The sequence below is a fragment of the Coregonus clupeaformis genome, chromosome 13 (assembly GCF_020615455.1).
Source record: "Coregonus clupeaformis isolate EN_2021a chromosome 13, ASM2061545v1, whole genome shotgun sequence".
NCBI lineage: Eukaryota > Metazoa > Chordata > Actinopteri > Salmoniformes > Salmonidae > Coregonus > Coregonus clupeaformis.
Window position 1 is genome coordinate 39,611,618 of NC_059204.1, and position 23,211 is coordinate 39,634,828.

Below are 23,211 nucleotides of genomic sequence, written 5' to 3' on the forward strand. Positions count from 1 at the left end.
AAGTCTGCAAATGCGATGACGCATGGAATGGTTTATTATAAAGGTACATTTTTATGGTTAAACTTAGCTTCCCCAAACTTGAAACTCACGCGACGCTTATGTGTCAAACTAGCTGTCATGCCTAGAAAAGCAAGCATTAACTAAATATATTGAATTAGACTCACATTCCTTTCAATCTTTTACGCAGATATTAGCAGAGATACAGAGAAGCATTTTTATGTGTGTGTGTGTGTGTGTGTGTGTGTGTGTGTCAGTCACCAGATCTCAACCCAATTGAACACTTATGGGAGATTCTGGAGCGTCGCCTGAGAGAGTTTTCCTCCACCATCAACAAAACACCAAAATATTTAATTTATTGTGGAAGAATGGTGTCGCATCCCTCCAATAGAGTTCAGAAAACATGTAGAATATATACCAAGGCGCATTGAAGCTGTTCTGGCGCCTCGTGGTGGCCCAACGCCCTATTAAGACACCATGTTGGCGTTTCCTTTATTTAGGCAGTTACCAGTTTGTGGCAGTGATATGCCTGGAGAGAGATTCTGGCTGACTTCTTTATGAGATGGGTTGTACAACCTGCTTATCCTAACCAAATTAGATCTGAACATATAGCTGGGGATTATATCACATGCAGCATTAAGGAATTGTGTTTATCTAAGAAATCATGCTTTCGTGGTGTACTGATGCTGTTGTGGTTCTGTTTTTCCCTGTAGCAATATGTTGAAAATGTCACTGCCCGCTGTGTTTACAAGGTCAAACCTTCCTTTCCCTCTATCCGGCACTCGTTCTGCTGCGGCTGTCCAGGGTGCTGAAGTGGTCTCGCTATGCTGCACTGCGAGCGGAGTATTTTCTGACCGGCTGTTTTCTGTTACAAGCTACGGCTAGGGCAAACTAATCTAAGTAATCTACGAATTAGTAGTCCGGTTTCTTCCATTAAAACTTCAGATTGTAAACTACACTCAAAAATTATGGAATAGGCCTCTCTAACTCATTATTCCACCTTTAAAGGCTGCACGGCGACTAGATTCAGTTGTATTGACCATGTAGTCAGAGTGTGTACACTAATCGCTCCTGCGTTCTTTCCTGTAGCCTCATGGCGTCGCTCCTCGCCAACTCTATGCTTTGGGTCTTAGAACACTCCCATTTCGTTTTGAGCTACAGTATATGAGCAGGATTTATCCACACAGCCATTTCCTCGCGGAGCATAACGCGGGGTACTGTAAAACAGACCATTGGCCTTTGGGATTTCGTGTAGGTACTGTGCTTATTTACATCATTTTTCATTTTTCTGTGATTGCCATAAGTGAAGATGTCGGTATCTACTACATCATGCGGATCTAAATGGCGTGTGCAGTGTGCTATGTTTTTGCTTGCTATCATGCAGGCCTCTTTTGCGGACATTCGATATTCTGTTCCAGAGGAGACAAAGACAAAACATGTAATCGGGAGCTTAAGTAGTGACCTTCGTTTGGATCTTAAGCGACTGAGGGTTCGGAAGGCCCGAGTTGATTACCAGGGAGAGAAACGGTACTGTGGAGTCGACTTGGACTCCGGAGATCTCATTGTTCTAGAGAGAATCGACAGGGAGACGCTTTGTGAAACTACCGCACCCTGTATCTTGCATTTTGAGTTCATCCTGGAAAATCCTTTGGAGCTGCACAATATTGGGCTGGAAATACAGGACATAAATGACAACGCACCTCTTTTCCCCAAGGATTTAATCAAACTGGAAATAAGCGAATATGCAACAACAGGCAGTAGATATAAAATAGCTTCTGCTCGCGATTTAGATGTAGGCATTAACTCAGTTCAAAGCTATGTGCTTGGTCAAAATGATTATTTTATTTTAGATGCAAAAATCAGCAAAGAAAGGTATGTTGAAATTGTATTGCAAAATAGTCTCGACCGAGAGAAGGAAGGCGAACATTCTCTAATGCTAACGGCAATTGACGGGGGGAATCCACTTCGGTCTGGTAGTGTTACAATAAATGTTCTCGTAATTGATGTAAATGATAACGGTCCAATATTCTCGCAAGCTCTGTATACGGTAACCGTTTTTGAAAATTCACCACAAGGTACCTCCCTGCTCAAGGTAAGCGCAACTGATAAAGATGAGGGTGCTAATGGTCAAATAACATATTACATTAATCATGCGTCTGAAAACACAAAGCGTTTATTCAATATTGACCAAAACAGTGGGGAGATTACTGCAATTGGCGAGCTTGACCACGAAAAGGCCTCCTCTTATGAAGTGGAGATACAGGCGGAGGATGGCGGGGGGCAGGCTGGACACTGCAAAGTAATTGTTGAAATATCTGACATAAATGACAATGCACCCACAATAACTGTGAAATCAGTCATCAATCCGATTCCAGAGAACATCCCAGTGGGCATTGAAATAGCTGTTATTAATGTAAAGGATCATGACCATGGAGAGAACAGCAGAGTGAAGTGCTTCATTGCGGAAAACCTACCTTTTAAACTCCAATCCTCAATTAAAAACTACTTTACCTTAATAAGCAGCGCAACCCTGGATCGGGAGCAAATATCTGAATATGATGTCATCATAATATCAGCGGATGGAGGAACGCCGTCATTGTCTTCAAGTGTTATTTTGAGTTTCCAAATTTCTGATATAAATGACAACCCACCTGTGTTTGAAGAACAATCCTACAGCGCCTATGTGACTGAAAATAACAAGCCTGGCTCCTCTATATGTTCTGTTACTGCCAGAGATCCAGACTGGAGACAGAACGGCACAGTAGTTTATTCTCTATTGCCCAGTGAGGTCAACGGTGTTCTGGTTTCCTCATTTCTAACCATCAACGGAGACACGGGGGTGATCCATGCTGCAAGAGCATTTGATTATGAGCAGTTCAGAAGTTTCAAAGTCCACGTTGTAGCCAGAGATAATGGTTCTCCTCCACTCAGCAGTAACGTGACTGTGAGTGTCTTCATAACAGATGAGAATGATAACTCTCCCCAGATATTATACCCTGCTCCAGCAGGGAACTCATTGATGACTGAGATGGTCCCCAAAACTGCTCTGGCAGGGTCCCTGGTTTCCAAGGTGATCGCTGTGGATGCTGACTCAGGACAGAACGCTTGGCTGTCATATCAGATCGTGAAATCGACTGATCCGGGACTTTTCACTATTGGTCTCCACAGCGGAGAGATCAGGGCACAGCGGGACTTTTCTGAATCTGACAGTATGAAGCAGAACCTTGTTATATTAGTAAAGGATAACGGACAGCCCTCTCTCTCTACAAGTTGTGATGTGTATTTACTCATATCAGATAACTTGGCTGAAGTTCCAGAACTGAAAGACATGGCTTATGAAGATAGTTCCAAACTAACTTCCTATTTGATAATCGCACTGGTCTCTGTCTCCACCTTTTTCCTGACTTTCATTATTCTCATCCTGGCCGTGAGGTTCTGTCGTAGGAGAAAGCCTAGAATGTTGTTTGATGGAGCAGTCGCCATTCCCAGCGGGTATTTCCCTTCCAACTATGCAGAGGTGGATGGAGCTGGAACTCTGCGTAGTTCTTATAATTATGATGCATACATGACAACGGGCTCAGGCACCAGTGACTTCAAGTTTGTCAGATCTTACAATGACAGTACACTGCCTGCTGTTCAGACACTGAGGAAAGAAAGCAAAGATCAAGATTCGTTAGTGGACACCAAGAACTTGAACGAGGTAGGATTGTAAATCGTTTTGCTAGTACTGTATGCTGTCTCTTAATCTGAGCCCAAAAACATGATTGTTTTCTTAGACATGTTGCTTACATTTCTTGTGTTTATTGTTTTTAATTGTGCAAACTGTTGAGCAAACTGTATTACCCTGAACCCCCTTTCAATACCGTCGGTCTAAAGCATACAATTTCAGCATGTCGTTTGAAACTCTTCAGAATTGTAGGCCTATTTTCCCCATTATCTCTTTGTATCCCCATAGTTTTCTGTTTGCAGCAGGTCTGTATTAATCATGACATCATCATTGGACTTCTTATAGGCTGAAGAGTATGATTATTAGATCAATTCAGCTTCACATATTGTTAATTTGAGTATGCATATTACAAATTAGCCTACAGCATGGATAGGCCTATGATGTCCTACTCTGGTAATGAAATCGTTCCTTTATTTAGTAAATGTTGATATGTAACACAGTGTGTCGCTGTTGGCTTACAAAAAATGACTGATTGAAACCCACCCACTCCTGCCCCCAATCCGTCGTTATCTTTTGTCTGGTGAATATTTTCTTCCTTAAAGCCTTTCGCGTTGGATACCCTTACCTAGGTAGAGGTCATATTTGCAGACGTTTTTATATATATATATAGTCTATAGTAAGAGGTTTGGGATAATTTGATTAATCTGAATTGATTATGGAATATAAAAGAGGTTCCATATTGAGGCGAGGGCTATGGACCACCTTTGTCTTCCTATTACTGACAGTCCATCAGTGTGTTGGGGATATTCGCTATTCAATTGCAGAGGAAATGAAACGAGGTTCTGTGGTTGGGAGATTTTCTCAGGATTTGGGCATGGATGTAAAAACACTGTCGACCAGAAGACCAAGGATCGAATTCGAAGGTAGTACACGATACTGCGACATTAACCACCAGACTGGGGATTTGATTGTGAACGAGCGGATGGACAGAGAAGAGCTGTGCGGACAAAGGCCGTCGTGTGCTTTGCATTTTGACTTATTTTTGGAAAATCCTCTAGAGTTGCACCGTGTCACACTTGAAGTCCAAGATGTTAACGATAATTTCCCAACATTTCCCAATGAGGTAATCAAATTAGAGATCAGTGAATCGGCCGACAAAGGAAAGCGATTTTCCATTGATGAGGCCCTCGACACAGATACGGGAGTCAATTCAGTTCAGGGTTATACACTTTCGGCAAATGAACATTTCACCTTGTATGTTCACACAAGTGCTGATACGAGTAAATATGCAGAGATAGTACTAGAGCATGAACTAGACCGGGAAAAACAGGATGAGCTATCACTTATTCTGACAGCTTATGATGGCGGAAAGCCACAGACATCTGGCACAGTAGTTATACAGGTCCGGGTACTAGATGCTAATGATAATGTCCCTGTTTTTACGCAGTCTATTTATAAGGTGAGTGTGCCTGAAAACTCTCCATTGGGTACTGCGGTGGTCACTGTCAGTGCCAGCGATGCAGATGAAGGGGCGAATGGAGAGGTTACATATGAATTTAGTCATATTTCTATCAAAACTAAAAATACTTTCTCTATTGATCCAAAAAGTGGAGAGATTAAAATAAAAGCGATGATAGATTTTGAAGATACATCGTCATTTGAGCTGCGGGTTAAAGCTAAAGATGGAGCAGGTCAGGCTGCTTCATGTAAAGTTATTGTTGATGTCACTGATATTAATGACAACGCCCCAGTCATTCTTATTAAGTCATTCAAATCACCATTCCCAGAAAACTCACCAGCCGGTACAGAGGTTGCCTTAATTTATGTACAGGACAAAGATTCTGAGTCCAACAGCAAAGTAAGATGTTCTATTGAGCAGAACACATCCTTCAAATTGTCCCCATCAATCAAAAACCATGTTTCCCTAATAACTGCTGTGGAACTGGATCGTGAGACACAGTCCGACTACAACATCACTCTTATTGCAACCGATGAAGGATCTCCTCCACTGTCATCTTTTAAAACTATTACGTTAATTGTTTCTGATGTGAATGACAACCCACCAGTGTTTGAAGAACAATCCTACAGCGCCTATGTGACTGAAAATAACAAGCCTGGCTCCTCTATGTGTTCTGTTACTGCCAGAGACCCAGACTGGAGACAGAACGGCACGGTGGTCTATTCTCTATTGCCCAGTGAGGTCAACGGTGTTCCGGTGTCCTCATTTTTATCCATCAACGGAGACACGGGGGTGATCCATGCTGTGAGAGCATTTGATTATGAGCAGTTTAGGAGCTTCAAAGTCCACGTTGTAGCCAAAGATAATGGTTCACCTCCACTCAGCAGTAACGTGACTGTGAGTGTCTTCATAACAGATGAAAATGATAACTCTCCCCAGATATTATACCCTGCTCCAGCAGGGAACTCCTTGATGACTGAGATGGTCCCCAAAGCTGCTCTTGCGGGGTCCCTGGTTTCCAAGGTGATAGCTGTGGATGCTGACTCTGGACAGAACGCTTGGCTGTCATATCAGATCGTAAAATCGACTGATTCGGGACTTTTCACTATTGGTATCCACAGCGGAGAGATCAGGGTACAGCGGGACTTTTCTGAATCTGACAGTACGAAGCAGAACCTTGTTATATCAGTGAAAGATAACGGACAGCCCTCTCGCTCTACACGTTGTGATGTGTATTTACTCATATCAGACAACTTGGCTGAAGTTCCAGAACTGAAAGACAGGGCTTATGAAGATAGTTCCAAACTAATTTCCTATTTGATCATCGCACTGGTCTCTGTCTCCACCTTTTTCATGACTTTCATTATTCTCATCCTGGCAGTGAGGTTCTGTCGTAGGAGAAAGCCTACAATGCTGTTTGATGGAGCAGTCGCCGTTCCCAGTGCGTATTTCCCTCCCAACTATGCAGAGGTGGACGGAGCTGGAACTTTGCGTAGTTCTTACAATTATGACGCATATCTGACAACTGGCTCACATACCAGTGACTTCAAGTTTGTCAGATCTTACAATGACAGCACGCTGCCTGCTGATCAGACACTGACAAGATGTCCAGATACATTATTAGAAGGGAGTATCATCGCTCTCAACACTGCAGGAGAGGCGACTGAGGTAAGCCTTCACTCATCTGAGATACCACCGTTTGTATGTGAGTTGTTTCATTGTGGGAGAATGGGTTGGGTATGTCGAAAATAAATTCTGGGCCTTAATGGCTTATGCTATCCTATAGAAACAGTAGGCCTATACTTGGTTTAGGTGATGATGACTTCTTAGTAGGCAAAAATGTGGAATTTATTCACTCGTTATTTTGCGTGCTTAGTAGAGTTTAAAAGGTGCTAGCTGTTTCTTCTCTTCACTGTGAGGAGTTATTCACTAGGGGTTTGTATTGATGGAAGCAGTTTGCTCCTAGTTTGTTTGGGCTGTGGTTTCCTATAATTAAAACAAGCAATGGAGTTTCGGTTGCTTTTAGTTGAGTATGCCTGTGATCTTTTATTCACTGATTTTCTGATCAAGTTGACAATAAAGCTTGATGGAGATAGGAAAACATGATTTAGCCTACTTTTGAAAAGGAATCAGACGTTTTATAATAAATGAATTGTATTGATCTGGGACGTGGATTTAATGTATTTTGAAACTTGATTATATAGCTTAGGGATGTGTGTTTAGCGTTGTGCATTAACATCCCCATTGCCTGCCGTTTTTCTTGAGGTCGGCTACATTTCAGCAACAGACCAGTGGACAGCAACGTGACATGTATTACTTTACTGAAGTCTAAGGGTAAAAAATTCAACGACAGAATGCGAAAGAATTAGCATTATTTTGATGAGTAATGAAACATCGACTGTGAAATCGATAGTTTTCATGATGATGGTTGAAATATTTTATTATCCAGGAAAAACAATTTTTTTGCAACTAATGGCGAATTGTGTGAATATTTAGGCATATTTTGTACGTTTTTCCTAATAGCGTACCTCATCCATATCTTCTCATGATCATGTTACGACGAGTTTACTATTGATTTGTAGCCTATATATTTTATGTTTTAATACGGCCGTCTGCGTTTGGAGAATAGGATACATTCTAAGAAGGAAATATGGAAAACAATGTAGGCCTATGAGCATTGTAAGTGCTGTTTTTCTGATAGACTCATGACGTCGCTTTCCACCAGCTAAGTACAGTTAAGTATATACCTCCACCTATCGGGGAGTAGGCTACATACACCCTATCGCATTACCAGTACTCACTGAAAAGCGGTTAGACATTGTAACCTTTCTTCCGTTCGGCTATTGATTGTAGACTATATTAGGCATAATCTTCAGTAGGGCCATTTTTTGTCAAGCCTAAACTCTCAATTGGCCTTATTTGCTATTAGATATTGAAGATGGGCTACAGAGGCTTTAGGGTTTTTGTATTTGCTTTTTGTCTTGCTTTTTGCCTTTTCATCATACACATCAGCAACGGAGACGTGAGCTAGTCCAGAGCAGATGAAACGCGGATCTGTGATCGGAAATATAGCCAAGGATCTGGGGTTGGATGCTAAGAGACTGTCGGCTCGAAAAGCTCGTTTAGAGGAGGATGGAACTAAACACTATTGTGACATTGTTTTGAATTCGGGAGATCTTGTTGTCACTGAAATAATATACAGGGAGCAGCTCCTCTGTCGGAGGATTTTATGCACCCTAAAATATGAAATGGTTCTGGAGAATCCATTAGAATTGCATCGCATATCTCTTCAGATTCAAGATCTGAATGACAATTCACCCCAGTTTGCAGATTATGTTATCAAACTGGAAATGTGGGAGTCGTCGGTCACGATGCAGATATAGGTCAGAATGCAGTTCAAAGCTTTTCTTTACAAAGGAATGACAATTTTTGTTTAATGTTCAGACTAATCGAGACGGAGGAAAATACGGTGATTTGACATTAGAGAAGGAATTAGATCGAGAACAACAACAGGAGGTGACTTTGTTACTTACTGCGGTTGACGGTGGGACTCCACAGAGATCTGGTACTGTAGTTACACACCTCACTTTTCTAGATGATAACGATAATATCCCAGTATTTAGCCAGGATGTTTACAAGGTCAGTTTGCCTGAACATTTTCCGTTTTGGTACCTTGAGGTAAGACCACTGGATTTAATACTCATTGGAAAGTGGTGGGAATTTTTACCGAGTGGAACACCCCTGGTTGAATGAAAATGAATGAATGTGCAAATGCAATGCATAACAGGACAGCTATGCCGAATAAGCGATTGGGTGTTATTTTTTGGTTAGAATTATACTTCGTTTTTTCACAGTTAGAAATACACATTCAAACATAAGAACCTATTGACTACATCGTGTTCCTATTTAAATGTAGTACTGGGTACTCTTAATTTATTCAGGTTTTCTAGTAGGCTAATATATCGCTGTGTTCACTACACCCATTCTCAAAATGTATCGATTTGTCTTTTTACATCACCATGTTCGTTCAGTGATTTCTTTTTCGATAGGAGTATCATTTTGGTGGAAGCTTGCTCATTGTTTGTCTATGGCATCCTGTTTCATATATTTAACAGGCATTGCAATTGTTATTCGTCTTTATGGAAGTCTGTTTGTTGAATTTGGCCAAAGTAATTCTGACATGCAGTAGGCTATGCTATTTTAGATTAAGTGAATGGAGGATAATGTAATGTTGAGTTTTTAAATGGAATCCATTTAAAAATGAGAACTTGCCATGACCATATAGATATGTTATTATCAATTTCTGTAATTTCTAATTTCATAATAAATATATTGGTGTAGATTGAGATTTAGGCCTATTGCGTTTTAACGTTCTGAAACATCCCCATTGCTAATTCAGCAACTCTTGATGTCAGCTACGTTTCAGCACCATGCATGTGGACAGCGACTTAACTTTTTCCTTCACTTTAACGTTAGTTTAAATCAGGGTTCTTCAATTCCGGTCCTGGAGGGCCGAAACACTTCTGTTTTTAATTTCTACCTGGTAGTTAATTGCACTCACCTGGTGTCCCAGGTCTGAATTAGCCCCTGATTAGAAGGAGAGGATGAAAAACAGAGGTGTCTCGGCCCTCCAGGACCGGAATTGAAGAACCCTGGTTTAAATCCTTCCAAACTCAAATGACGAAGGGAAAAATACCACATATCGGTTTGTTGAGTAAGGACACATAGATAGCTAGTGGAATCCGTGCATTGTATTGGCTAAAAGGACAAAGTTGCGACTAGTGTTAACTCAATGTTTTTTCCTTATGGGACTGTTCTTATTCATGAAAATGAGTTCATACATCATACAAACATTACTTTCCACGTCTTTCTGTATAACTAATTAGTATTTAACTGAGGTCATAGGCTACAGCATCGTTGTATGATAATACAATTATAAGACAGAAGACGACAGGTGTCATTGTGTGCTGTTTTTTTGAATGACTCAGGATGTCGCTGTTCACCAGCTAAGAAAAGTTAGGCAGCCTACACTTCTCAACCCACTAATAGATTACTCAAAGGGCGGATACACCCTATCGCGTCATTATCACTGAGGAGCAGTCGGCAAAAGGATCTAATTTCTTCAGTTTGGTAATTTATCTTAGCTAATATTTGTAGTAGCCTACACTGCATATTTCGTTGCCTTCACCTTCTAATTGGAATATTTTCGTTTGCACATCGAAAATGGGGTACATTGGATTTACAGTTTCAGCTTTTGTCCTCCATCTGGCTTTTGTTCTATCCCTAATACGCATTAGCAATGGCGACATGACCTATTCTATTCCAGAGGAGATGAAACGCGGGTCTGTGATCGGAAATATAGCCAAGGATCTTGGGTTGGATGCTAAGAGTCTGTCGGCTCGAAAAGCTCGTTTAGAAGAGGATGGAACCAAACACTTCTGTGACATTAACCTGAATTCGGGAGATCTTGTTGTCGCTGAAAGAATTGATAGGGAGCAGCTTTGCGGTCCGAGGTATTCATGTGGGCTAAAATATGAAATGGTTCTTGAAAATCCTTTAGAATTGCACCGCATATCTCTTCAGATTCAGGATGTGAACGATAATTCACCACAGTTTGCAGATGATGTTATCAAATTGGAAATAAGGGAGTCAGCTGATAAAGGTGAACGTTTCCCCATTAATGAGGCCCACGATGCAGATATAGGTCAGAATGCAGTTCAAAGCTACTCCTTGCAAAGGAATGACCATTTTGTCTTGAATGTTCATGCTGATCGAGATGGAAGTAAATATGGCGAGTTAGTATTAGAGAAAGAACTGGATAGAGAACAACAGCAAGAGGTGACGTTATTACTAACTGCTGTTGATGGTGGGACTCCACAGAGATCTGGTAGTGTAGTTATACACGTTACTGTGCTGGATGCTAACGATAATATTCCAGTATTTAGCCATGATGTGTATAAGGTCAGTCTACCAGAAAATTCTCCGTTAGGTACGGTAGTAGCAACAGTCCGCGCAACTGATGTAGACGAGGGAGCAAATGGTGATGTCATATATGATCTAGGTCGAGTTTCTGATGAGTTGAATAATTTGTTTCACCTCGATTGTAAAACTGGGGTTATAAATCTGGCTGGACCGATTGATTATGAAGAGCAGCCCATTTATGAGCTGCGCGTCCTCGCCAAAGATGGTGCAGGGTTGGTTTCATACACAAAAGTAATGATAGATATTACTGACGTAAACGATAACGCACCAGTGATATTAATAAAAACTCGGACAAATCCAATTCCCGAGAATGTGTTACCTGGCACAGAGGTGGGCATCATTAATGTACAGGATAAAGACTCTGGGGGAAATAGACAGGCCCGCTGCACCATTCAACAAAATGTTCCATTCAAATTAAACCCCTCAATCAAAAATTATTATTCTCTGGTAACAACTAGTGAACTAGACCGTGAGATGATATCAGATTATAACATAACTATCACTGCCACTGACGAGGGGTCTCCACCTTTATCCTCCTCAAAGACTGTTCATTTATCTGTGTCAGACGTGAATGACAACCATCCTGTGTTTGAAGAACAATCCTACAGCTCTTATGTGACTGAAAATAACAAGCCTGGCGCCTCTATGTCTTCTGTTACCGCCAGAGACCCAGACTGGAGACAGAACGGCACAGTGGTCTATTCTCTATTGCCCAGTGAGGTCAACGGTGTTCCGGTGTCCTCATTTTTATCCATCAACGGAGACACGGGGGTGATCCATGCTGTGAGAGCATTTGATTATGAGCAGTTTAGGAGCTTCAAAGTCCACGTTGTAGCCAGAGACAATGGTTCTCCTCCACTCAGCAGTAACGTGACAGTGAGTGTCTTCATAACAGATGAGAATGATAACTCTCCCCAGATATTATACCCTGCTCCAGCAGGAAACTCCTTGATGACTGAGATTGTCCCCAAAGCTGCTCTGGCGGGTTCCCTGGTTTCCAAGGTGATAGCTGTGGATGCTGACTCTGGACAGAATGCGTGGCTTTCATATCACATCGTAAAATCGACTGATCCGGGACTTTTCACTATTGGTCTTCACAGCGGAGAGATCAGGGCCCAGCGGGACTTTTCAGAATCTGACAGTATGAAGCAGAACCTTGTTGTATCAGTGAAAGATAACGGACAGCCCTCACTCTCTACAAACTGTGATGTATATTTACTCATATCAGACAACTTGGCTGAAGTTCCAGAACTGAAAGACATGGCTCATGAGGACAGTTCCAATCTGACTAACTATTTGATCATCGCACTGGTCTCTGTCTCCACCTTTTTCCTGACTTTCATTATTCTCATCCTGGCGGTGAGGTTCTGTCGTAGGAGAAAGCCTAGAATGTTGTTTGATGGAGCAGTCACCATTCCCAGCGGGTATTTCCCTCCCAACTATGCAGAGGTGGATGCAGCTGGAACGTTACGTAGGTCGTACAATTATGAACCATACCTGACAACAGGCTCACGCACCAGTGACTTCAAGTTTGCAAGATCTTACAATGACAACACGCTGCCTGCTGACCAGACACTTAAGAAGAATCTAAATGAACCTTTTGGAGAAAATATAATCACGTTCAACACCTTGGGGCAGTCTGAGGTGAGATTTCATAGCTTTGACATTGTGATAAACGAAAATGCTTTATGTATTTATTTAGCAGTTTTGCATAGTCCATCATATGAAACTATATGTAGCTTACTGAATTGTGTGTTAGGCTAATATTATTACAACAGTTTTGTCTCCTGTACTCTTTCAGTCATTTGATTCAGTCCCATGTTTTATAACTGATGATCTCTGAGGATGTATTTATTTTCCCATCTTGAACCCATTTTAATGTGACTTAGTAAAACACGCAGGTCTGTTTCAGCACCACGGATAGCGCCCCTTTCCGCACTCAGTCTGGCTCTACTTCAAAAACTGCAATGGGTAGAGACGTGAAATATCTTTGAAAGAAATGCCTGATTTTAAAAGGACATTTTTCCAGTGATTATATTTGGAATTACTTTATGGGCATGATCTTTTGAAGGCTACATGGACAGGCTACTTTTCCCATTGATCATTCGATTGAGATGTTGACTCACATGGGCTGTAACACAAAAAAAGGAGTTCAGGTCTTCACAATCTTGAATTTTGAAATAGTCTACCTCTGTTGATATGAATGCTCACATTATGTATCTATAAAAACAATTAAACCCGGCATGTTTTCCTATGCGTGGCAGACTCTCCATTCAATTGGTGAGAGCATTGCAAACTATTTTATGCAGTTTAATGAAACTACACGGAGTGTCGCTATTCACCAGCAGAAGCTTCAACATGAATCTCTCCACCCATTCTTGACATTTCCAGGGAGGGAGGAGACCTCATTATTGCAATGTAAAAGTCGCATGCTTAACATTTTAACGTGGTGCATTTTTATCTACTGGTCGTAAACGTTTCTTCGGTTGAATAGCACTGTATTTTACCACACTATTTGGCCTATTTGGAATTAGCTGTGTTATCTGAAAATGGAATTTAAGGGATTTTCGTTCTCTGCCTCATTGTTCGCCCTGGCTTTGTTTCTTTTCCTGCTGCACACCAACTATGGAGACGTGACCTATTCTGTTCTGGAGGAGATGAAACGCGGATCTGTTGTAGGAAATATAGCCAAGGATCTGGGACTGGATGCAAAACGACTTATGTATCGGAAAGCTCGTTTAGATGTTCAAGGTAGCAGCAAGCGCTATTGTGAAATCAATCTCAGTACTGGCGATTTGGTCGTCGCTGAAATAATAGACAGGGAGCAGCTTTGTGGTAGGAGGATTTCATGCACCCTAAAATACGAAATGGTTCTGGAGAATCCTTTAGAATTACATAACATAATCTTACAGGTACAAGATATTAATGACAATAGCCCACTATTTGGGGAAGATATCATTAAGTTTGATATCAGAGAGTCAGCAGTCAAAGGCGCTCGCTTTTCGGTGAATCAGGCTCATGATGCAGATATAGGACTGAACGCTGTTCAAAGCTACACACTACAAAGGAACGACCATTTTAGTTTGGCTGTTCATACCAACCCAGGCGCTGAAAAGTATGGTGAGTTGGTGTTAGACACAGAGTTAGATAGAGAACAAAAGCAGGAGGTGACGTTATTACTTACTGCTGTTGATGGTGGGACTCCACAGAGATCTGGTACTGTAGTTATACACGTCACTGTGTTGGATGCTAACGATAATAAACCAGTGTTCAGCCAGAATGTCTATAAGGTCAGTGTACCTGAAAATTCCCCAATAGAGTCAATAGTTGTTACTGTGACGGCAACAGATGCAGACGAGGGGGCAAATGGAGAGGTGACGTACGCATTTGGCCCGATCTCAGAAGAATTAAATAAATTGTTTTCTCTTGACCCTAAAACGGGAATTATCAGAATAGCAGGACAGATGGATTTTGAAGAAGAATCAATTCATGAATTGCGTATCCAAGCCAAAGATAGCTCGGGATTGACTTCCTTTGCCAAAATATTCATAGAAATTACAGATGTTAATGACAATGCCCCAGTGATATCTCTTAAATCTTTGACCAATCCCATCCCAGAGAATGTGTTAGCTGGCACAGAGGTGGGCATCATTAATGTACAGGATAAAGACTCTGGGGGAAATAGACAGGTCCGCTGCACCATTCAACAAAATGTTCCATTCAAATTAAACCCCTCAATCAAAAACTATTATTCTCTGGTAACAACTAGTGAACTAGACCGTGAGATGATATCAGATTATAACATAACTATCACTGCCACTGACGAGGGGTCTCCACCTTTATCCTCCTCAAAGACTGTTCATTTATCTGTGTCAGACGTGAATGACAACCATCCTGTGTTTGAAGAACAATCCTACAGCTCCTATGTGACTGAAAATAACAAGCCTGGCTCCTCTATGTGTTCTGTTACCGCCAGAGACCCAGACTGGAGACAGAACGGCACAGTGGTCTATTCTCTATTGCCCAGTGAGGTCAACGGTGTTCCGGTGTCCTCATTTTTATCCATCAACGGAGACACGGGGGTGATCCATGCTGTGAGAGCATTTGATTATGAGCAGTTTAGGAGCTTCAAAGTCCACGTTGTAGCCAGAGACAATGGTTCTCCTCCACTCAGCAGTAACGTGGCAGTGAGTGTCTTCATAACAGATGAGAATGATAACTCTCCCCAGATATTATACCCTGCTCCAGCAGGAAACTCCTTGATGACTGAGATTGTCCCCAAAGCTGCTCTGGCGGGTTCCCTGGTTTCCAAGGTGATTGCTGTGGATGCTGACTCTGGACAGAATGCGTGGCTTTCATATCACATCGTGAAATCGACTGATCCGGGACTTTTCACTATTGGTCTTCACAGCGGAGAGATCAGGGCCCAGCGGGACTTTTCAGAATCTGACAGTATGAAGCAGAACCTTGTTGTATCAGTGAAAGATAACGGACAGCCCTCTCTCTCTACAAACTGTGATGTATATTTACTCATATCAGACAATTTGGCTGAAGTTCCAGAACTGAATGACATGGCTCATGAGGACAGTTCCAATCTGACTAACTATTTGATCATCGCACTGGTCTCTGTCTCCACCTTTTTCCTGACTTTCATTATTCTCATCCTGGCGGTGAGGTTCTGTCGTAGGAGAAAGCCTAGAATGTTGTTTGATGGAGCAGTCACCATTCCCAGCGGGTATTTCCCTCCCAACTATGCAGAGGTGGATGCAGCTGGAACGTTACGTAGGTCGTACAATTATGAACCATACCTGACAACAGGCTCACGCACCAGTGACTTCAAGTTTGCAAGATCTTACAATGACAACACGCTGCCTGCTGACCAGACACTTAAGAAGAATCTAAATGAACCTTTTGGAGAAAATATAATCACGTTCAACACCTTGGGGCAGTCTGAGGTGAGATTTCATAGCTTTGACATTGTGATAAACGAAAATGATTTATTTATTTATTTAGCCGTTTTGCCTAGTCCATCATATGAAACTAAAGGTAGCTTACTGAATTGTGTGTTAGGCTAATATTATTACAACAGTTTTGTCTCCTGTACTCTTTCAGTCATTTGATTCAGTCCCATGTTTTATCACTGATGATCTCTGAGGATGTATTTATTTTTCCCATCTTGAACCCATTTTAATGTGACTTAGTAAAACACGCAGGTCTGTTTCAGCACCACGGATAGCGCCCCTTTCCGCACTCAGTCTGGCTCTACTTCAAAAACTGCAATGGGTAGAGACGTGAAATATCTTTGAAAGAAATGCCTGATTTTAAAAGGACATTTTTCCAGTGATTATATTTGGAATTACTTTATGGGCATGATCTTTTGAAGGATACATGGACAGGCTACTTTTCCCATTGATCATTCGATTAAGATGTTGACTCACATTGGCTGTAACACAAAAAAGGGAGTTCAGGTCTTTACAATCTTGAATTTTGAAATAGTCTACCTCTGTTGATATGAAAGGTCACATTATGTATCTATAAAAACAATTAAACCCGGCATGTTTTCCTATGCGTGGCAGACTCTACATTCAATTGGTGAGAGCATTGCAAACTATTTTGTGCAGTTTAATGAAACTATACGGAGTGTCGCTATTCACCAGCAGTAGCTTCAAAATGAATCTCTCCACCCATTCTTGAAATTTCCAGTGAGGGAGGAGACCTCATTATTGCAATGTAAAAGTCGCATGCTTAACATTTTAACGTGGTGCATTTTGATCTACTGGTTGTAAACGTTTCTTCGGTTGAATAGCACTGTATTTTACCACACTATTTGGCCTATTTGGAATTAGTTGTGTTATCTGAAAATGGAATTTAAGGGATTTTCGTTCTCTGCCTCATTGTTCGCCCTGGCTTTGTTTCTTTTCCTGCTGCACACCAACTATGGAGACGTGACCTATTCTGTTCTGGAGGAGATGAAACGCGGATCTGTTGTAGGAAATATAGCCAAGGATCTGGGACTGGATGCAAAACGACTTATGTATCGGAAAGCTCGTTTAGATGTTCAAGGTAGCAGCAAGCGCTATTGTGAAATCAATCTCAGTACTGGCGATTTGGTCGTCGCTGAAATAATAGACAGGGAGCAGCTTTGTGGTAGGAGGATTTCATGCACCCTAAAATACGAAATGGTTCTGGAGAATCCTTTAGAATTACATAACATAATCTTACAGGTACAAGATATTAATGACAATAGCCCACTATTTGGGGAAGATATCATTAAGTTTGATATCAGAGAGTCAGCAGTCAAAGGCGCTCGCTTTTCGGTGAATCAGGCTCATGATGCAGATATAGGACTGAACGCTGTTCAAAGCTACACACTACAAAGGAACGACCATTTTAGTTTGGCTGTTCATACCAACCCAGGCGCTGAAAAGTATGGTGAGTTGGTGTTAGACACAGAGTTAGATAGAGAACAAAAGCAGGAGGTGACGTTATTACTTACTGCGGTTGACGGTGGGACTCCACAGAGATCTGGTACTGTAGTTATACACGTTACTGTGTTGGATGCTAACAATAATAAACCAGTGTTCAGCCAGAATATCTATAAGGTCAGTGTACCTGAAAATTCCCCAATAGAGTCATTAGTTGTTACTGTGACGGCAAAAGATGCAGACGAGGGGGCAAATGGAGAGGTGACGTACGCATTTGGCCCGATCTCAGAATAATTAAATTAATTGTTTTCTCTTGACCCTAAAACGGGAATTATCAGAATAGCAGGACAGATGGATTTTGAAGAAGAATCAATTCATGATTTGCGTATCCAAGCCAAAGATAGCTCGGGATTGACTTCCTTTGCCAAAATATTCATAGAAATTACAGATGTTAATGACAATGCCCAAGTGATATCTCTTAAATCTTTGACCAATGCCATCCAAGAGAATGTGTTAGCTGGCACAGAGGTCGGCATCATTAATGCACAGGATAAAGACTCTGGGGGAAATAGACAGGTCCGCTGCTCCATTCAACAAAATATTCCTTTCAAACTAAACACGTCTATCAAAAACTATTATTCTCTGATAACAACTAGTGAATTAGACCGAGAGATAATATCAGATTATAACATAACTATCACTACCACTGACGAGGGTTCGCCACCTTTATCCTCCTCAAAGACTATTCATTTATATGTGTCAGACGTGAATGACAACCCTCCTGTGTTTGAAGAACAATCCTACAGCGCCTATGTGACTGAAAATAACAAGCCTGGCTCCTCTATGTGTTCTGTTACTGACAGAGACCCAGACTGGAGACAGAATGGCACAGTGGTCTATTCTCTATTGCCCAGTGAGGTCAACGGTGTTCCGGTGTCCTCATTTTTATCCATCAACGGAGACACAGGGGTGATCCATGCTGTGAGAGCATTTGATTATGAGCAGTTTAGGGGCTTCAAAGTCCACATTGTAGCGAGAGACAATGGTTAACCTCCACTCAGCAGTAACGTGGCAGTGAGTGTCTTCATAACAGATGAGAATGATAACTCTCCCCAGATATTATACCCTGCTCCACCAGGAAACTCCTTGATGACTGAGATTGTCCCCAAAGCTGCTCTGGCAGGCTCCTTGGTTTCCAAGGTGATAGCTGTGGATGCTGACTCTGGACAGAATGCGTGGCTTTCATATGACATCGTGAAATCGACTGATCCGGGACTTTTCACTATTGGTCTCCACAGCGGAGAGATCAGGGCACAGCGGGACATTTCTGAATCTGACAGTATGAAGCAGAACCTTGTTATATCAGTGACAGATAACGGACAGCCCTCTCTCTCTACAACCTGTGATGTATATTTACTCATATCAGACAACTTGGCTGAAGTTCCAGAACTGAAAGACATTACTTATGAGGACAGTTCCAAATGGACTAAATTTTTAATAATCGCACTAGTCTCTGTTTCCACCTTTTTCCTGACTTTCATTATTCTCATCTTGGCCATGAGTTTCTGCAGTAGGAGAAAGCCTACGATGTTGTTTGATGGAGCAGTCGCCGTTCCCAGTGCCTATTTCCCTCCCAACTATGCAGAGGTGGATGGAGCTGGAACACTCCGTAGTTCTTACAACTATGATGCATACCTGACAACGGGCTCACGCTCAAGTGACTTCAAGTTTGTCAGATCTTATCATGACAGCACGCTGCCTGCTGATCTTACACTGAAGAGAAGCACAACTAAGTTATTAGAAGGAACTATCGTCACTCTCAACACTACTGAGGAGTCTATTGAGGTAAGACAGGACTAAGAGGAGATATCGCTTTTCATTGTGTGTGAATGCATTGGATGATATGATATCAGAATAGCTTTCCTAGTGTGTTAGTGGTCTTTTCCTTTACTGCTTCTTTATCCTATTGATGATGAGGTGTTATGTAATGACATCAATATTCACTTTTTAATGCCTTTTCAGAAGGGATATTCTTTCAATTTCGTTGTTGGTGTGTATAAAGTTAGGGATGCTATCCCAATCATGGAGTGTATTTTAATTTTCCTTTCTGTAGTATCCCCATTGCCTACTACATTCTTCTTTAAGTACATAGGCTACATTTCCACTTTTCAGCACCTGGTCAGTGGACAGCGACGTAACCATCACTTTACCTTAGAGTTTAGTGGACATATTGCTGGGTTTGATAAATAATATGGATTATGCATCGTTGAATATTATGTGGACCGTTGATACAGCTTATCTGTTTTTTTTGTTGTTGTTGTTGTTATTCGGCAATCCATGAACAGTCAAACAGTGGCAAAATTATGGAAATATTGAATGTACTTTTCCTATCTTCTAATTTATGATTACATAACGAGTTGATTACTCACAACTATTGGTTTTCCTCTCTTCTCTTGCCAACCTATATGAAACGTTCATCCAACGTCGCGCAACATAAGGATGGGGGGAAATATTGACCAATATATATAATGACGTGGGCCTGTGTGTATTGTGATTGCTGTTTTCTGTAAGAACTCAGGATGTCGCTGTTTACCATAAGGAGAATTACAGGCACTTCTCCACCCACTATTGGATGATTCAAACGAGTAATAGGCTATATTGCATCACTTTCACCGAAGAGCAGTCGGATAACATTCGTTTTGATATTCCTTTTGAGAGGCTAATATTGTACTCTTACGTTGCAGTATCATTTCGACTAGTATTGAACTCTTATGTTGACACTTGGTTTTAATCATCCAGAATGGGGTACACAGGATTTTCGTTTTTTACGTTTTTGTTCCGCCTGGCTTTTTTTCATTGCCTGATGCGCATCAGCAATGGAGAATTTAGCTATTCTATTCCAGAGGAGATGAAACGCGGATCTGTGATCGGACATCTAGTTAAGGATCTGGGGCTGGATGCTAAGAGACTTTCAGGTCGTAAAGCTCGTTTGGATATGGATGGAAGTCGTCAACGTTACTGTGACATTAATCTGAATACTGGAGATTTAGTTGTGGCTGAAACAATAGACAGGGAGGAGCTGTGTGGACCGAAGGAGTCATGTTCTTTAAAATACGAGCTTGTGCTGGAAAAACCTCTGGAATTACATCGCATAACTGTACAAATACAAGATATAAATGACAATTCACCACGGTTTCCCAATGCACGTATTGATCTAGAAATTCAGGAATCTGCTGACAAAGGCGCACGATACCCCTTGGATGAGCCTCATGACTCTGACATAGGATTAAATGGTATACAAAGCTATTCACTGGAAAGGAATGCCTATTTTAATTTGGACGTTCAAACGAGCTCAGACGGAGGAAAATATGGCGAGTTAGTGTTAGAAAAAGAGCTAGATCGAGAACAACAACAAGAGGTGACGTTATTACTTACCGCGGTTGATGGTGGGACTCCACATAGATCTGGTACTGTAGTTATACACGTCACTGTGTTGGATGCTAACGATAATAAACCAGTGTTTAGCCAGACAGTGTATAAAATAAGTTTGCCTGAAAATTGTCCAACAGGGACTGTTGTAGTTGCAGTTAGTGCTACTGATGAAGACGAAGGAGCAAATGGAGAAGTATCTTATGAGTTCAATCGTATTTCCGATAAAGCAGCTAAACTGTTTTCCATCGACAAAAAGACTGGCGAGATTAAAGTGCAGGGTCCCATAGATTATGAAGAAAATACCGAATACGAAGTGCGTGTCCAGGCAAAAGATGGGTCTGGCTTAGCTGGCAATGCAAAAGTAATGATAGAAATCACCGACCTAAATGACAACACACCGGTGATATTGATCAAATCCTTTAACAATCCCATCCCTGAGAATGTGTTACCTGGTACAGAGGTGGGGATCATAAATGTACAAGATGAAGATTCAGAGGGAAATAGACAGGTTCGCTGCTCCATTCAACAAAATGTTCCTTTCAAAATAAATCCCTCAATCAAAAACTATTATTCTCTGATAACAACAGGTGAACTAGACCGTGAGATAATATTAGATTATAACATAACTATCACTGCCACTGACGAGGGGTCTCCACCTTTATCCTCCTCAAAGACTATTCATTTATCTGTGTCAGACGTGAATGACAATCCACCTGTGTTTGAAGAACAATCCTACGGCGCCTATGTGACTGAAAATAACAAGCCTGGCTCCTCAATGTGTTCTGTTACTGCCAGAGACCCAGACTGGAGACAGAACGGCACAGTGGTCTATTCTCTATTGCCCAGTGAGGTCAACGGTGTTCCGGTGTCCTCATTTTTATCCATCAACGGAGACACGGGGGTGATCCATGCTGTGAGAGCATTTGATTATGAGCAGTTTAGGAGTTTCAAAGTCCACGTTGTAGCCAGAGACAATGGTTCTCCCCCACTCAGCAGTAACGTGACTGTGAGTGTCTTCATAACAGATGAAAATGATAACTCTCCCCAGATATTATACCCTGATCCAGCAGGAAACTCCTTGATGACTGAGATGGTCCCCAAAGTTGATCTGGCGGGGTCCCTGGTTTCCAAGGTGATAGCTGTGGATGCTGACTTTGGACAGAATGCGTGGCTTTCATATCAGATTGTGAAATCGACTGATCCGGGACTTTTTACTATTGGTCTCCACAGTGGAGAGATCAGGCTACAGAGGGACATTTCTGAATCTGACAGTATGAAGCAGAACCTTGTTATATCAGTGAAAGATAACGGACAGCCCTCTCTCTCTACAACCTGTAAAGTGTATTTACTCATTTCAGACAACTTGGCTGAAGTTCCAGAGTTAAAAGACATTACTTATGAGGACAGTTCCAAACTGACTAACTTTTTGGTCATCGCACTAGTCTCTGTTTCCACCTTTTTCCTGACTTTCATTATTGTCATCTTGGCCATGAGGTTCTGCAGTAGGAGAAAGCCTACGATGTTGTTTGATGGAGCAGTCGCCGTTCCCAGCGCGTATTTCCCTTCCAACTATGCAGAGGTGGACGGAGCTGGAACGCTGCGTAGTTCTTGCAATTATGACGCATACCTGACAACGGGCTCACGCACCAGTGACTTCAAGTTTGCCAGATCTTATAATGACAGCACGCTGCTGGCTGATCAGACACTGAAGAAGAATCTAAATGAACCTTTTGGAGAAAACATAATCACGTTCAACACCGTGGGGGAGTGTGAGGTGAGATTTCATAGGTTGTGAAAAACTGAAATGCTTTTGATCCGTTTGTGCATATATGAAGTTGTAAAACTAACCATGTGCATAGCCTACTCTATGAACCTTTGTAACTATCGTTGCGCATACTCTATGAAGCTATGTAACTATCGTTGTGCATACTCTATGAAGCTATGTAACTATCGTTGTGCATACTCTATGAAGCTATGTAACTATCGTTGTGCATACTCTATTAAGCTATGTAACTATCGTTGTGCATACTCTATGAAGCTATGTAATTATCGTTGTGCATACTCTATGAAGCTATGTAACTATCGTTGTGCATACTCTCTGAACCTTTGTAGCTATCGTTGTGCATACTCTATGAAGCTATGTAACTATCCGTTGCATGCTGATCTGGTAGTGCTCCTTTCATAGTTTAAATTGTCATTATGTAGCCCATTCATTCCTCTTCCCCACCGTTCTTGCAAGGATGTATATA

At 41.6% G+C, this 23,211-nt stretch overlaps 3 protein-coding genes and 2 pseudogenes across 7 annotated transcripts in view; all 5 read left to right on the plus strand.

The window, feature by feature from the left end:
• Nucleotides 1–1,195: 1,195 nt before the first annotated feature.
• Nucleotides 1,196–23,211, plus strand: part of LOC121579882 (protocadherin gamma-C5-like) — a 189,514-nt gene continuing 167,498 nt past the window's right edge. The window contains exon 1 of one of the 5 annotated variants that reach the window (XM_045224387.1): nt 1,196–3,697. In XM_045224387.1, the coding sequence (XP_045080322.1) occupies nt 1,307–3,697 (2,391 nt within the window). In that variant the 5' untranslated portion in view covers nt 1,196–1,306. Of the gene's footprint in view, nt 3,698–4,247; nt 6,792–13,544; nt 16,061–23,211 lie in introns of those variants that run through there. The other 4 variants (XM_041894835.2, XM_041894842.2, XM_045224383.1 and 1 more) reach the window with 4 other exon arrangements.
• Nucleotides 6,942–9,073, plus strand: LOC123492204 (annotated as a pseudogene).
• Nucleotides 10,206–12,948, plus strand: LOC121580023 (protocadherin beta-16-like). The gene is made up of 2 exons (XM_041895103.1): nt 10,206–12,749; nt 12,907–12,948. Exons 1-2 carry the CDS (start codon nt 10,347–10,349, stop codon nt 12,946–12,948), a joined length of 2,445 nt encoding a protein of 814 aa, XP_041751037.1. The 5' UTR covers nt 10,206–10,346.
• Nucleotides 16,967–19,390, plus strand: LOC121580021 (annotated as a pseudogene).
• On the plus strand, nt 20,190–22,757 carry LOC121579884 (protocadherin gamma-A11-like). The gene has a single exon (XM_041894844.2). The coding sequence runs from the start codon at nt 20,331–20,333 to the stop codon at nt 22,755–22,757; it is 2,427 nt and encodes an 808-aa protein (XP_041750778.2). The 5' UTR covers nt 20,190–20,330.

Bases quoted from the DNA above. Each gene is read 5' to 3' on its own strand.
- LOC121580023 (XM_041895103.1), top strand. From the start codon at position 10,347: ATGGGGTACATTGGATTTACAGTTTCAGCTTTTGTCCTCCATCTGGCT. The intron at 12,750-12,906 runs GTGAGATTTCAT...GTACTCTTTCAG, and splicing joins ACACCTTGGGGCAGTCTGAG to TCATTTGATTCAGTCCCATG.
- LOC121579884 (XM_041894844.2), top strand. From the start codon at position 20,331: ATGGGGTACACAGGATTTTCGTTTTTTACGTTTTTGTTCCGCCTGGCT.